Source organism: Canis lupus, chromosome 34 (assembly GCF_048164855.1).
Source record: "Canis lupus baileyi chromosome 34, mCanLup2.hap1, whole genome shotgun sequence".
Lineage (NCBI taxonomy): Eukaryota > Metazoa > Chordata > Mammalia > Carnivora > Canidae > Canis > Canis lupus.
In genome coordinates this window covers 26,436,479-26,453,418 of record NC_132871.1, presented here as the reverse complement: position 1 = coordinate 26,453,418, position 16,940 = coordinate 26,436,479, and the positions used below count along the sequence as shown (strand labels likewise).

At 36.3% G+C, this 16,940-nt stretch overlaps 1 protein-coding gene across 17 annotated transcripts in view; it reads left to right on the top strand.

The window, feature by feature from the left end:
* PKP4 (plakophilin 4) overlaps positions 1–16,940 on the top strand; it is a 232,869-nt gene that overhangs the window by 68,852 nt on the left and 147,077 nt on the right. For 14 of the 17 annotated variants that reach the window (XM_072811079.1, XM_072811077.1, XM_072811078.1 and 11 more), the window contains one exon: positions 3,149–3,285. In XM_072811079.1, the coding sequence (XP_072667180.1) occupies positions 3,154–3,285 (132 nt within the window). In that variant the 5' untranslated portion in view covers positions 3,149–3,153. Of the gene's footprint in view, positions 1–3,147; positions 3,286–3,405; positions 3,503–16,940 lie in introns of those variants that run through there. The other 3 variants (XM_072811087.1, XM_072811086.1, XM_072811084.1) reach the window with 2 other exon arrangements.

Sequence of the window (16,940 nt, the reverse complement as noted above, 5' to 3'; positions counted from 1 at the left end):
TTAGAACTTGTCAGTACTGTGACATCCCTCCTCTGCCCATTGTTGGTTATGTTATTTGAGGGCTGTTCCAAGAAATGAGGGGCTGCGAAGTGTCTCACCCTCAGGCATGCATGGGCACCGTGGTCATTCTTCAGCCCAGCAGTGTTAGCAATTGTCTGCAATGCCTTTCAGTCTTTGAGGAATCAGAGAATAAAAAACATCATCCCTGCCTATGAAAATCTCTCCTGCCAGGTACTAGTTTCTTTTACAAATTCCTAAGTGCTTCACAGCCTCTACCTGTCAACTTTGGTGGTGTTATACCATTGCTTGCATCTTGCTGTACATGGCCCTGATCTGATTGATATTTTGCTGCCTCAGCTAGATGATGAGGCACTAACGGTCAGTGACTCTGCTTTATGCCCACACCTCTTATCCCCCTGCACATTATGCGGGCAGAGTGGTATTCGGAAAATGGTCATCTGATATTGATCCTGGACAGTAGGAATCATCAAAATAACATTGTGAAATTAAAGTGTGGTATACCTACAGTGATGTAATAGAATTACAATAATACAATTATATATTTCAGTAAAGCTCCTCCTATTTATATAAAGAATTAATAATTACTTCCCCAGTGATATTTGTATTTTCTCCTTTTCTCAAATTCTTTTTGTTCACTGAATTTATGTTTCTCTTTTCCTTACACATTGGTATTTCATGATATTATACTCTTGACATTTAAAATTTTTGATTCTTGGCATTATTTGTTTCACTGTTGCGTAGTAACATTTTTGTTCTTTGCCACCATCTGCTTATTTTAAGGTGTGTAGTTTTTCAGTGGCATAGAATACTTTCATATCTTTACTTGCCTTAAATATTAATCTAGGATTTTTATGTGAGGCATTTTTTTTCTTCACAGACTTCATCTCGTTTCTAGTGAGCACCCAATAAATTAAAAAATGGGACATTTTATTCGGTTGATGATATTTTAAGTATATTTTATATCTCAGTAAGCTTACCACATAATACTGAAAAATAAAGATTCCCATAAAATCCTTCCATTTTGTTGTAGAAAGTATTAGTAAGCCCTTTTTTAAGGGGGAAAGTAGGACTCAACAAAGTGGTAACTTGTTTTGGGGCACTTAGGTTTTGATCCTAGACCCACTTATCTAAGACTAAATGAAGTTCCTCTTCTACTCATACCTTCTCCTTGCAGGTGAGCTCCATCTAAGCTTGGGTACCATAAAAATGAAAAATAGAGAATTCATGTGCTAGAATAGGTATATGGGCTCTTAATGAAGCTGGCATTAGGGAAAATGTACAAATTCATCATGTTCACTGCCCATTTTGGACTATTAATATGCAAGAATATAGCAACTACTGTTAGAAGCCTGGAACCTAAACCCTCCTTCACTAATGTGAAAGTCAGAAGAGTGAGGATGATAGATGGAGAGAGGTCCGGTGGTATACATATCTTCCCCTGTCTTACAGATGGTGATTTTAGAAATAGCAAGCTGATACTGAAATTTAGGAGAATGGGGAGAAAATCCTCAGATCATACTATGGAATTGAACATTGTAGAAGTTGATTTTAAAAAATCAAAATATAACTATAGAGTAATAGGAGAAAACTATGAAGAACATCAAGAATAGTATTTATGATCTGATATCCATATGTGAGTATACAGAGTAACACATTGAACAAATAAGGTCTCATAAGCATCATAGCACGTGGTGAGATTAGCTTGATGACTGCAGTGAGACAGGGAGAAGTTGGTCAGTCCTTCATTTGTATATTCATTTATTCAGCAAACATGGATTGAATACCTATTACATATGCCAGGCACTAGGCTAGTCTCATAGATGATAGACTGCTCTCAAGGAAACAAACTGCTGTGTAAACTAGTTATTAAAATATTTACAAAAAAAATATTTACAACATCTTAGGTAGGAATCTTTTCCCAATCTTCCAAATTTATGAAAAGTCCATATCAGGTCACTGGTCTAGCAGACACACCATTCTTGGTGTGTTATCTTAGGAGAGGCGCTCTATTACTTGCTTAGGACTCATTCGTCTTTCACAAGTTGCAGGCCTGAAAAATAGACCCTCTTTTTAAACACCATCTCCATAGCCATTGTCATTTTTGGGTAATCAGATTCTTCTAAGGAAACCACGTTAGCTATAATACTCCATCAAAGATATCCTTATTCTGGTTATTAATGCCTTCCGTTTCTTTTAAATACAGGAGACTTTTGTTTATTTTCAAGCCCAAGTTTTAAACCTTTTTTTCCCTGTTGCATAAGCCTCTTCTGTAACTGGTAAAGCCTTTGTGTATTTGTAAACGTCCTCTTGTATGTGTACTTTACAAACTGGCCCCTGTTGCAGTCTAGAGGATTTATTATTATTTGTTTCATGATATGATCATATTTACTTACTGTTTTTTTTTTAAGATTTTATTTATTTATTCTTGGGAGACACACAGAGAGGCAGAGACACAGGCAGAGGGAGAAGCAGGCTCCAAGCAGGTTCCCCACAAGGAGCCTGATGTGGGACTCTATTCCAGGACCCCGGGATCACGCCCTGAGCCAAAGGCAGACACTCAACTGCTGAGCCACCCAGGCATCCCTACTTACTTTTTTCGATTTAAAAAATCAGCAAATCAACAAGCTTCTAATGGCTTTCTTGTCCTTGGTACATTTTTAACTAAGAGCCTTCCCCCACAACACTTTTATGTCATTTTTTTGCTATGATGTTGTTCATACATTTTCTTAGTATGTATTTTATTATTACTATTACTATTATTATCATTTCAGTGTTTAATCATACTAGCTGTATGTTTGGTCTTAGATGTTATATTTTAAAAATCAGATAGCTAGGATACCTGGGTGGCTCAGTAGTTGAGAGTCTCCCTTTGGCTCAGCGCATGATCCTGGGGTCAGGGATCGAGTCTCACATCAGGCTCCTTGTGGGGAACCTGCTTCTCCCTCTGCCTGTGTCTCTCATGAAGAAACAAATAAAATCCTTAAAAAAAAAAAAAATCAGATTGCTGTGAGGAGTTGTGTGTGTAGAAGTGTAGTATTTCCTAGGAGCCATCTGCAGATCCTGTCCCTGTCTGTTCCTGCATAGGAGCCCAGGAGCAGGTGTTAACTCTTTGCCTGCTTGTTTGCAGGAGGAATGCCCGCTCCCGAGCAGGCCTCACTGGTGGAGGAGGGGCAACCGCAGACCTGCCAGGAAGCTGCCTCCACTGGCCCAGGCATGGAACCCGAGACCACAGCCACCACTATTCTAGCTTCCGTGAAGGAGCAGGTACCTCCTCTTAGTGGAATGTGCAATCAATTATTTCTTCAATGCCTTTAAAAATTAATCTTTGGTTGTGTTTTAAATTTGTCTAACGTCCTTGATGCCTTCACGTTTTTTAATTATAAGGTGTTTACATCCCTGAGTACATTGGGATGACTGGCACGTAGAGCCGCTCCAGGTGCCAGTCAGAATCGGAACATGCAGGATACTTGTGCGTCTGCAAGTAAGGACAATATCGATGGTGATTGGTGTCTCTGTCTCTCCCACATTGCAGAGTGTGTGCATGCACGCAAGCCTTGTAAAGCATATTTTACACTGCTGACTTCTCTATCAGGACTCTGGCAACTTGAGGCCTGTAGTATCTTAGAGATGTTGAACATTTTAACATTGTAACATAGGTATTCTGTAGGGTTGTCTCTGTGATTTTTGGATAAAGGCTGTATTTGTTGTGTTTGTCTGAATCAAAATATATTCATTTTGTGAGCTAGTGTTCTAAAACTTGTCAAACTGTGCCAGTTTGCTTCAATGTCATGTTTATGTTGACTTTTCTTAAGGTACTTAATACCTTGTATCCTTCACATACAAGTAGCCTTCTAAATTAGATCTTATCAGTTGTGCTGAGAGAAATTGGAATGCCTGAATTTAATTTCTTTAGACTTAAAAGCTTAATAAGGTGAATGTAAGTTTAAAGCTCCAGGGATAGTTTTCTTTTCTGCCCCCTCCCTCAAAAACAAAACCAAACAAATGAAGAGGTGTTCTATGAGAGTTTTTCTGTTGGAAATAAGTTAATAATACATTTTTTTTGACCTTATGATTAAACCACTGGTTCTTTTTTTCTCAAGAATTACAAACTTAAGTGTATATTTGCTGGAATATCCTTTCAGAAATCAGTATCAGCAATTCAGATGACTAATGATGAGAGTAAAGAAATATTTCATACCTCATTATTCTACTGTTTGCTGTAACTTAAAGCTAAACATGCAGAATAAAAAAATACTCCAGAATGATATTTGACATTAGAGCTATGTTTTCAAGAAAAATTATTTCATAGCTTACTCTAATAGCAAGATATATTTTCCTTCCCCCACTGAAACTTGAAGTTTCCAAAACATTCCACAAACTAAAAATTTGAGAAAACACACAAAAAAATTATAGTCAGGATTGTTTTCGTTTTCTACCAAATTATAGATTATCCAAGCTTTTCTCACCTCTGAGGTGAGAAAATGAGGAAGAAAGGACTCTTTTCTTACTGTACTTCATAGTTGTAGAGATTTGACCCAAGGAACTGTAAAATGAGACTGATTTATTTGGAGCTCTTAGCATATTTTGCATTTTAGTGAAACATGATGGTAAATTTATCAAAATGCCCAGAACTGACGTAAAGCTAGAAACTGTGTTCAGTAAACACAGCTACAGGAACTTTGCATTTGTACCTTGAAACCAGATGATACCTTACATGTTGAAGAAAATTGGAAAACTATCATGATTTTGGCACTGGAATTCCTTGACAGTCTCAAATGACTTCAACATTCTGTCTTTTGGGATAAATAGTGTTCTGAATGAGTATGTGCTGGGAAATAGCATGAAAGGTTCCTGTTTCTGAAGATAGCCTAAAGAATGCAGGTATTTGATATTTATGAGAATTACCATATATATCCCAAATTATTTAGTTAGTGGGAGGATAAACTCTACTCTGATATTCCTGTTCTAAGAATTTGAATCCATTAATATGTTTGCAGTTTTCATGCTTAATTTCTTTTAAAATTGTTTATCAGTGCTCAGTACTAAGCATTTCGTTTAACCCAAGACACCATATCCATCTCTTGTTCCAAAATAGTCACCTGATTTTAAATAGCCAACTTGAGCTTCTGTAGAACTTTTGTGCTGCCATGCAAGATCCTCTAATTTCTTTATAGTTGGGGTAGAAATTTCCTTTTTTGGGGGGAGGAGGGGGTAGAAATTTCGTAGGGCTTTCCTGAAATGGCACTCCCTATCATCTGCCCAATGAGACAGCACAGAAAAGTCAGGAATAAAAAGCTAGTTAGTATTCACCTTATATATTTGATTTGAAAATAATCAGAATGTGACATTCTTAATTGTATTAGGCCCAAGTGAAATAGTTAATGTCCTTGATCATGTCTTATGTCAAAAGAATAATCTTCTGGGTGGGATATATAATTTTTTTTTAAGTTTCACTACAATGTAATGTTCACAGCCATGGAGTGAAAACATGAACTGCTCTGACCTCAAAGAAAAGACCTTGTTTGATGGCAGCCATGTCTCAGGAAGGATGTTTTATTGGGGTGCAGAAAGAAGAGACGTTTAGTGCAACTGAGTAGATAGCCTGGGTTCCTATCCTGCACGTACTACTTTCTGTGTAATCTTAGGAAGATTACTTAACCTCTCTGTTCCTTCGTTTCTCATCCATCTGTAAATTGGTGACAATGGTAGTTATTGAGGATATTAAATTAACCATTATAAAATGCTTACAGTGATGATTGACAGTAAATGCTCACAGTAAAGGTTAATGTTATTATTTTTTTTAAGATTTTATTTATTTATTCATAAGAGACACAGAGAGAGAGGCAGAAACATAGGCAGAGAAGCAGGCTCCCTCCAGGCTCCCTCCCAATCCAAGACTCATTCCTAGGCCCCAGGATCATGATCTGAGCCGAAGGCAGACGCTCAACCACTGAGCCACCCAAGTGCCCCCCAAAGGTCTAATATTACTATTTTAATCGGCATTTCTACCTAAGAAGAAAAGGCTTCTCTTAGGAGGAACTGGTATTTTTGTTTTTAAGTATATATGGGGATTCCGTGAGCCTTCTTTGGACATTGATATGAAGATAAAACAACTTTGTCAAGGTTGAGCTATGTTTATGCTATGACAGTATTTTAATTCTACATGGCATTCAACTTTCAAACCTTCACCTTGCTGGTCTCACAAATTAGAACAGTTTTATGTATGTATTATAAGAAATCAAGCATGTAAAAATAAATTTCACCAGCATGCTGATTTAGTGCAACCCAAACATGATGTCAAAGCACTTAAAGAATTGGAAAATAATGTCTTTTAACACACACCTGAATTTTGAGAGGAAAAGTTTGGGTTCTTCTTGAGTAAAGCAGTCTCATTAGCAAAGCATTAGTCTGTTAATATCTGAAATTGGATTTTGGGTGTCAAACCACAATTATATCTTACTCTACTAGGCCACACTTTCCTTAGGATCCCAAAGACAGAAGCTGTTCCTTATTCCTTGACAAAATGTTGACATTCACATTCTCTCTCTTTTGTAAAGTGATAACCTTCTATGTTGATGTTAGTTACTTAAGTGCATACCTGCCCAGTGACAGAAAAAATCCTTGCTCTTTGGCAGATAGAAAGAAGGAGCCTACTTGTGTTCGAGCATTGTCTCTTTGTGAAGCCACTTGTACCCCAGCTGAAGTCAGATCTCTTCTCCTCTTTAGCACTTTATAACAGTGCTTTGACTCTTATTGTATGCTCCCTTGGATTATATGATCAGCTACCTGATGACAGAGCCATGTTTCATACATTGTTTCATGCATATGTTACAGGCTTCTCCTCTAGAGCCTTTAATAACATTAGACTTGCAATAAACGATTGCTCAGGAAGGGTGTGGATGAATAATACTGGCTCTCAGGTTACTTCGTAACCAACCTAACTGTTTTGTGAAGATAATAGGACCTGTAGCCACATTCATAGAACATTACTGAGCAAGAGAAGCTCACAGATAGCACTGAGAAATGGAGCTACTCAGCCATATATTCTTATCCTTAAGACAATTTGAATGGAATGTATCCATATTGACCTAGGAATTAAATCTGATCTCTACATGGAGCAAACTAAAATTTTATTTGCTATTAGTTGTCAAATAATGACATAGATGTTATGAATTTCACCTCCCATCTGTCCAACTTAGCTGAAAATTAAATGTGCAGAAAGGAGGACGTGGTTTATCTTGGTGATGTCACAAAATATCCACCAGCATAATATTTACCAAGTGATAGAAGTAACCCCTGAGGAAATCTCTTCAAGGATCATGCTTTAAGAGAACTAAAAATCATCCCATGGGAATAACAAAATAATGTGATCTTTGAATTCAAATCTGAAATTACATGAAGTGCCAATTAAACATAAGCCACTACTTGGCTATAATCAGAATCAGCATTGGTCAGGTTCTCCTGTTCAGCTCAATTCCAAATAAAGATCCAGGAGTCCATGATGAATACAGATATTGGAAACAAGAAATATTTTTGTGTATCGCAATAGTTTTCAAGTATCTGGCCAATTTAAGAATGGTCTGGGATCCCTGGGTGGCGCAGGGGTTTGGCGCCTGCCTTTGGCCCAAGGCGCGATCCTGGAGACCTGGGATCGAATCCCACGTCAGGCTCCCGGTGCATGGAGCCTGCTTCTCCCTCTGCCTGCGTCTCTGCCTCTCTCTCTTTCTCTCTCTGTGACTATCATAAATAAATAAACATTTAAAAAAAAAAATAAGAATGGTCTGTGCCTAGCTTAGTATCTTACATGTAGTAAGACAAAGAAATACGGCCAAATGTGCCCTCAAAGGGCCCTGCTTCCTTTGAAATCCCTAGACTTAAATGATTGAGTTCTCCTTGAAGTGGTTGGTAAATATTTGGATGCAGTAGAATTGGAATTTGATAAGACACTGGCTACTCATCCAGAGCTCTGCCACTAGCCCTGCAACTTAGATGTGGCAGTGTGCTACCTTCATAGGTACAAAGAGCCAAGGGCTGAGTATAGGACCTTACCATCAACTGGTAGAGTATATTGTAGTTTTGTTTTGTTTTAAGGATTCTATTTATTCATGAGAGACACAAAGAGGGGCAGAGACACAGACAGAAGGAGAAGCAGGCTCCCTGCAGGGAGCCCAGTGTGGGACCTGATCCCTGGACCCAGGGTCACGCCCTGAGCCCAAGGCAGACACTCAACCACTGAGCCACCAGGTGTCCCGATATTGTAGTTTCTATAACTGATAGGATGTAATCAGGATTGTAGAAACACTCTTTGAAAGACTATATGGCCTATCATAGGGTTAAAAAGCATATTTCATGGCTCTATGTAGGATGCAAGTTGGTTTGTATTCTGCAGAATCACACATAATATTTATTACAGTCTTTTATCTTGTCATAAAATAGCTTGCATAATTGAAATCTCTATTTGAACTTGGCCATAGTCAGGCACTCTCCCATTCTGCTGTTCCCTCAAAAACCGCACTCTCATATTTTTGGTTTCTGATTTAAGAAGTTTGGAAATGACATTTAAGGTCTAGGCCAATCTAGGTAGCATGAAATCGTAAGCACAGAAGAACAGATTTGGTAAAACATGCTCATTTTATGTATGCTTTTCTTACTCTGGTGAAATCCTGAATTAGGTACTAATTGTTATTTTTGATGAGTGAAAATTGCATTGTTCTTTACTGGTGAGGCTCTCAGAAGCCTCAAGACAATATTTTCTGACTTCAGTGAAAATTTCAATTCTACCTTCGGTGTATCTGTATTAACTTAAGTGATATTTAAATATCAAAGGCTGAAAGGAGAGTCATTAAAGATCCTTAATTTTTAAAGATAGAATAAGGAACTTTGGAGCCAACTGTGCCCTATTGATATCACTTCATTTTTACGTGGATATGTTAGCTTCAGTAATTACACACCCTTCCTGTATGGCGGAATGCCCAGAACTGAACAAATTCCAGTGCAATTATTTACTTTATTCCTCTGAAACTGAAACAACTCAACTGTTGTGCACCTGCCTTTGCAGCTTCCTTTTATTTGGCCCCTAAGTTTATTTACAATGAAATCATTCTCTGACACACCTCAACCACATGCAGAAGACGGAATTTTTATTTGAACTGTAAACAAGCATAGTTTTTTGCTTAGCTAAAAGCACTGTAAGTACAATGCCTAAAACTTCACATTTTTCCCGTTAGTAACTTAATCATTTTCCTACTGGTAACTGAATTATCCTGGAAGTTGTAATTACTGTGTAACATATAATGAAGTCTTCCATGCCTGAACTGCATCATCAAACACAAGGTAAGATTGGATCTTTTCTTAGCGATTTCTGTAGGATCATCAAGTTTTACAGCTATACCTCCTTAATATTATAGAAATGTGGTTCAACATGAGGTATGAGGTCAAGTGGCAGAGCTCTTATGACACTATTTGGCTGTATTCAAAAATTCTGAATCCTGCCACTCGGTTTTCAGATCAGTCCTCTTAAGTTGTGTGTGCTGTGGTTAGAATATAACGTTTCTCTTCCGTGTGTTGATGGTGAGGGTATCTTCCATTTCAGGTATCTCTGTGGTTAAGGAATACAACAGAATATGGCCAACAGGTTTATTCAGGATGTGAATGTATGCAAAAAAAAATTGCCCGTCAACAAAAAATTAGACTGCCAATTTAGCTAGCAACAAGTTTATACACTTTGTGATAGCTTGATAAATGATCAGCTGGACCTGTTCACAAAGTTGCCCAGTCTTACATGTCCCAGGAGTACATCCTGAATAACTAAGTATTTGTTCTGTTTGATTCAGTTGGAGACATCTTAGGTTTGTTCAGACTTTAGTTTTTTAAGTTTTGTTTTGTTTTGTTTTGTTTTGTTTTGTTTTGAAGAGCTCTTAAATCCTAGGAATTTGAACAGGCTCCGTCTGGCTTTTCACACATAGCTAGATCACATATGCAAGCATGAAATATATAGTAGGTGCCCAAAAATATTTATTGGTTTAATGAAATGGGAATGTAAAAATGCTTACAACTCCCTGTAAGTTAGCTTTAGTGATTGCTTTTAACTAAATAAAAAAATGTCGATTGAAAGCCTACTGTGAGCCAAGCACTCTGTCCAGGAAAGGGAGGGGAAGGATAGTAAGGAGGCCTAAGAAGATGATCTGTAGATGATCTCTTCTGATTCACTCAGAAGAATGAGAGGCACAGACCATATTTATACTTCTATATGAAGTAATTGGTACAGTATGAATATTCATTAATGGAACCACAAAATCCAACAATTTGTGCTTTTGCTCCTTTTTTAAAGCAGGCTATAGATGTGTATTATATCAGTTTTATGTAAATTTGCTAACTTAGGCATTTTTAACTTCAATTTTTACCGTCGAATTAGCATTACCTTTCTGTTTACATTTGAAAGTAATAGAGTATTTTTCCTTTATTAACACTGAAAGTTAAGCCTGACTTTGTATACTTAAAATGATAATTTCCTTTTCAGTTGAATAACAATTCCTGTTCAGAGTTAAATTATGAATATATGAAAAATTTTTTCCCCTGTACATGCAAACCTTATGCTATTAATGTTGAAATGAGTGACTGCTGAGTTGGTGAGATTAAATGGGTGACAGGATCGTTCAGCACTGAATTCTCTGCACTGTGTGATTGTTTTTCTTTTTAGAATCATTTCTGGAGAGAAGAATATGTTAGAAACATTCTTTTTCCCTCAGGTCTAACCCTGCAGTTAATCCATAGCTATAGCAAAACAGTCTGTCTTCATGTGCAAGTGCTCTCAATTTCTCAATTGCCATTTTTGTTACTTCTGCAGAAATGGGCCCATATGGTCTTACTGTGTCTGTTTATATATTATGAATATATTGTTTCCAAAGTGATCAGATATGCTTGTACGTCAGCAAAGTAATTTAGGTTATGATTATTTCACTCTAGACATTCCTAAGTTTTTTTTTTTTTCAAGTAGTTCAAAGACAGATCTTTGTCTTAGCTTATAGAGTCTTAAGAGTTTTTATGTACTCAAACCTTAATACAGGGGTTGCATGTAATAGAAATAGTCTCCAAACACATTGAAAGACCACATTAAAAAAAAAAAAAAAAGACCACATTTTTGAAACCTGAAGATAAATGTATGTTATCCAATTAAACTCTATATAAGTCATATTTCAGATATGAATGTGGCTATCATTAATTGATAGATAATTGATAATTAATTGAAAGATAGTTTTCTTAGAATTGAAATCTCTTGGCTCTTGAAAGAAAATGTAATTTTCCTTTAAAAATTGGAGTTCAAAAAAAAATTGGAGTTCAAGGCATTTTTCAATGTATAGGCTCTTTAATTTATGTTTTAATTTGCATACTTTTACATAGGAAAATTGCTAAAGAGCAGCATAACATCAGAAAAGTATTCATCATATGGTATCATCCTCTGTAATGGAAATATATCTGATTTGGAAGTTCTTCTAAAATCATTCCTAAACCCTAAATAAAGATAAACCTCCTTAGCTTACTATTAAGGCTTACTATTTCCTTTGTACTTAGCATATGTGCATTCTGTTATTCCTGTAGAAATTCCTTTCCATCATAAAGTTGATGTAAACTATCAGTTTTCCTCTTTGCAAGTATTTTCATAAATTGTTTTATTTAAAAAATAGCCTGCCTTGCACTTGGCACCTCCTTTTTTTCATTCATGACCTTAGGTGCCTCCTATGTTTCCTGCTTGAAAACCATAACTGCTATAAGGGGAGAAGCTTGTTGGAGTATTCCATTGCCCTGTTTTCTCATTTGTTTCTTAATAAGGTGAATATTGTTTCCTTTACATAATGGAAGCGCTTCACAGCAGGATCTTGATTTTTCTCTTATTTCAGTTAGCAAAGTATAATGAAAAATGAAAAAGTGAATTCTTATTAAATTATTTTGTAGAGAAATGTATCTTAGTAATTGCTACTGTTGGCATTATTTTAAGTTGATTGATGAGAAGATTTGATGGTCTGTAGGTAAGAATAGGAAGATTTAGATTTGTATAACTAATGCATACTGAACAGAATGCTGTTATATGTGGCTTATTTGATTTGCAGCACAGAATAAAGAAAACATATTTTACTGATGTGAAACTATTTTATTTGGTTGAATTTTTTTTAAATTTCTGAACTCTTGATAAAACTTTTTGATTTCCCATTAAAACTATGAAGATATTCACCCTATTCTCAGAGTTCTCCTCTTGTAAGGCCAGTAGAACAGCATTGAAAAGAATAGTCAGTGAATTATCTATGCCAGTTCTGCCTTTATGATCATATAGACTGACCCAACATCGGTTTAGGGGGTTTGCTGCTTTTTAGTACAGCCAGACTGCTGTTTTCTTCTCTTCCTATCATCATCACTGCTAACACTACCACTACTGGAAACAAATGAAAACTTTAGAAAAGATTTTGTCATACAGGTAGAATGTAAGAATCAGTGAACTCTGTGGAATAGAAATCTATTAGGAAACTAATAGCTAACATTATAATTTATCATGTGCCAGGCATTGTGCTAAATGCTACATATGGAGGATCTCCAATGTTCTTTATCCCAACTTCATAAGTTAATGCTTTGAAAATCTCCATTTTTTGGCCACAGAACTCTGGTCCAAATTTCTTTATTCCATGCATTTTTGTACCTTATTAGACTTGGTGGGAAAATATATAGTCTTAAGTGATACAGGTAAATAGTTTCAGTAAATTTTTTTAATCCTTAAATTAGCCATGGCATTTTCTGTTGCTTTTAAGTAAAAATCCTGAATTATTTAGATAGTTGTTACTATTGCCCCTACTTAAAGGGAAACTGAAACTCAGGAAAGTTGATTAACTTGCCCAAACTTATGCAGTTAATAAGCAGGGAATCTGGGATTCGTATTCAGGCAGTTAGGTTACAGAGATGCTTACTAGGCAATTAAAATCTGCAGTGGAAGCAATAAAGAGAAGAATGGATACAGAGGAAAAGTGAATCGCTGACAGTCACAAGATTAGTTGAGAAGTTATCTTGGAATATAAAGGAAAAGAACAAAAAAGGATATGATAAATGTTACTAGACATGGAGGATATGGAAAATAAATCTAACATAAGCATTGTGAATGTTCTCAAGAAAGATTTTATAGTAGCTAGAACAAAGACAATGCTTAATTTTAAAACATTTTTTCTAAGCTGAAAGTAAAGCTGTGAATGTCCAGATTTGAAGGGGTCATCACATTCCAGGCATCACCTATGAGACCAGTCTAGGAATAACCTTGACAAAATTTTATATTTACAAAGATACAGGAGAAACACCTACAAGAAGCTATATAAAAGAAATAATTTATCTGCAACAGATAAAATCAGACTGAGAACTAGCTTTGTTGAAGCAGTAGATATAAGAAGAACATAGAGCAATGTGTTCAGAGTGTTGAAGGAAAAATGCTTTTAATCCAGGAGTTTTACACCCAGCTAAATTGTCTAATATGTGAAGGATTAAAAAGATATTCTCAGATATTCAGGCTCTCATGAGATATAGTCACCTTTGTACCCTGGTATCCTTTCTGGTAATTAAAGATGTGTTTTCTTCAGAGAGTAACTGAATTTAAGACTCACAAATGAGAAATTCATGTTATAAAATAACTAGTGCATCTTTCTTTATTAAGACTCCAAACCAAGACTCCAAACAACCCTTGATTAAGACTCCAAATCAAGACTTGTTACATGTTATCAATTAGATTTTGCAGTTATTCTCTTGTGCTCACCTGCTGCCTGTGGTCCACAAGCTACATACTCCTTGGATGGATGGATGGATGGATGGATGGATACATACATACATATGCTATTCTGGTGACTGCCATTTTTGGCCATTGTTACTATTCTGATTCACTTTTGATAATAGTAGCTAAGCTGCTTACATGTTTAGACAGTCCACAGGGAGAATACCCAGTCAGTGCAGAGTTCAAGGAATTCAGTGGCATTTTTCATTGTCTCAGCACTTAACAATGTTTTACAACCTGTAAACTTATATTGAATGACTTGAGTCATGGTTTATTGGCTTATTGAATTTGTAAAGACAAAAAAGAGAGAGAAATCTGCAGTTTGAGCTGGAAACAAATTCCTATTCTTATCATATTTCTTGGGCCTATTAAGTAGTATTTTAATTGTACTTAAAATATCAACGTTAGTAATATCTTATTTATGTTGATATATACTCACTTAGCAAAGGTCTTGTAAGGAAATTCCCAAAGGTGTTCTGGACTACAAAGGATAGGATTTGTATCCTTAGCATCAAACAAGGTAAGCAACAGAAGTTGAGTGGATACCTGTTGAATGTGTGAATAAAATAAATGTAATCTGTGTAGAGTAATTACAAATGAGTAAGGAACAAGGGGAGTATTTGATATTAACATAATTGACAACAAAAGGAGTATAAATGACCAATATGCACATGAAATAATTTTCTCAACTCACTAGTAATCAGAAATATGAATTAAAATAATGGGAATATATCTGCTTTATGTTGCCAACTATTAAAGATAAAACAGTGCAAGTGTTGTGATGTTGGCAATTTCATGTAGTTTTGGTCGGAGTAAATTGACACAACCATTTTGGAAAGCACTTTAATAATCTGTGGTAAAGGCCTTAAAACTGGTTCTATCTTTGGTTCAGTAATTCTGATTCTGGAGATCCAGTCTAAAGAAATATTTACTGTTAACACAAAGATATTAATTATAGTGATGTTTCTAATATCTAAAAATTGACAACCTAATTGCCCAATATGAGTAGAATGATTACATCATAGTATATGTATATGATGGAGTTTGCACAGCCATTAAAATCACATTTTTAAAGAATATTTGATGACCTGCAGGGTGTTCATAATACAAATGAAAACATAAGTTATCTATGTGTGTAGAATCTTGTTATAGAAATACATATGTATATATGCACATGTGCACTCAATAATACAGGAGGTACTCGTAAGTAGATACGCTTTTCCCTTTGAATTTTCCAAATTTCTTATAAAACACATGTAGTGCTTAATAAAAATTCTAAAGTCACAAAATAATATGACCTAGGAAGGAGGAAGCCTTTATAAAAATGACAATAAAAAGTTACTATAGATTATGGTTGACAGAGAAGGAAAGAACAGACATTTTTATAGGTTGTAAGATGTGGAAAACTTGTCAGATCAATCATATTTGAAATGGAAAATTTTGCATGATTGTCAGTTTTCAGATCCAGAACAGTATCAAGGCAGTGGTTACTAAGCTCAGGAGCTCCCACTTCTACCCCTGGCTATGTTGTGTAACTTTGAACTTTGAGTGAAAGCTCCTGTGTCCTAATAATGTCTTTAAGTCTTATTAAAATAGTAAGTACTCAACAAACATTCACTACAATTGAGATGATAAAAAAGTTATGGAAGCAACATATTCTAGCCCAGGGCCACTTAGGAGGGTCCTGGATCCAGAATGAGGTATACTCAACAGGGTGGTCATAGGCTAAGACTTGACCCATGGAAGGAGTTCCTAGCAAAGGACCAGTCAGGGGTTACGTGCTGAAGGGCCCTTATGTCATGCTGACAAAACTAATGGGAGGGGTCAGTGTCTGTCTGGATCCGCGGAGATATGTGTTGTATCATCTTAAAATAATTTTGCAAATTCAACTATTTGCAGCTATCTTTAGAGTAATTTTAGGAATGTCATTAAGAAATTCCTTAGATGGGGGATCCCTGGGTGGCTCAGCAGTTTAGCACTGCCTTCAGCCCAGGGCGTGATCCCGGAGTCCCGGGATCGAGTCCCACATCAGGCTTCCTGCACGGAGCCAGCTTCTCCCTCTGCCTCTGTCTCTGCCTCTCTCTCTCTCTGTGTCTCTCATGAATAAATAAATAAAATCTTAAAAAAAAAAAAAAAAAAAAAAAGAAATTCCATGGGTACATCTTTACTAGTTGCCTCGGAGGGAATTCTACCGAGTGTCATTAAGTAAAAGAAGGAAGATGCAGAGAGGTGTAATAAATACCCATGTTTTTGGACTGCCCCCCTCCAGGATATAAATTCCAAGGATGCTTTCCACTGTATTTCCAGAGCTTAGAATAGTGTCTGGTACTGATCAGCTCTCAAGACTTGTAGAATACATACTTGTTGAAAATGTTTGAATGTTTGTGGAAAAGAAGTAGGAAACAAGACACAAATACACTAGGCACAAGAGACTCACATTAATTACCTAGGAAAGGTGAGGGAGTAACTAAGTACCCCTGCCCAAAAAGCAGTGTAGGAAGGGCATTTCCGGAGTAAATAGTCTCTTCCTGACATGTTTATGATAGGTTTTACCTGATTATCTTTTCCTCGCTATTAGAAAAATCAGTTCTGGAGAAAATCAGTAGTCAAAAGAGATTGTTCAGAAATGGGTTTGTTTTCCAGAGTAATAGTGGTCCTTGATCTTAATCAAAACCACACTACACTTAGGGTTCTTCTGCATATGCAGATAGATATACAGTTGACTCCAACCCCACAGCCTAGTGACAGCAGACTGACTATATCTTGAAGTGATGTCACACGTTTTTGTGGGGGGTGGAGATCATCTGTACTGACGTGACTATGTTTCCTAGCTTTTAAATGCTTCTAGCTATATTTCATTGAAAATGTAGCTTTAGTGAGTCATGTCTAAAACCGAAGAAATACTGTGCTTTTACAGAGAAGTTGAGAATTTGTCACTGCTCTGGTCTCGCCTTCCATAACCTGAATGCGGTCCAAAGCCACTTGCCATCACTTGGGCTGATATATTTGACCTGGCAAACTCAGGCTGGTGTACCCCAAATGTTCTCTCATGATATATTCCTACACAAAAAGGTAAATGTAGTAATTAGGACTGTCTTATTTTATGACTAGAACTATGCAA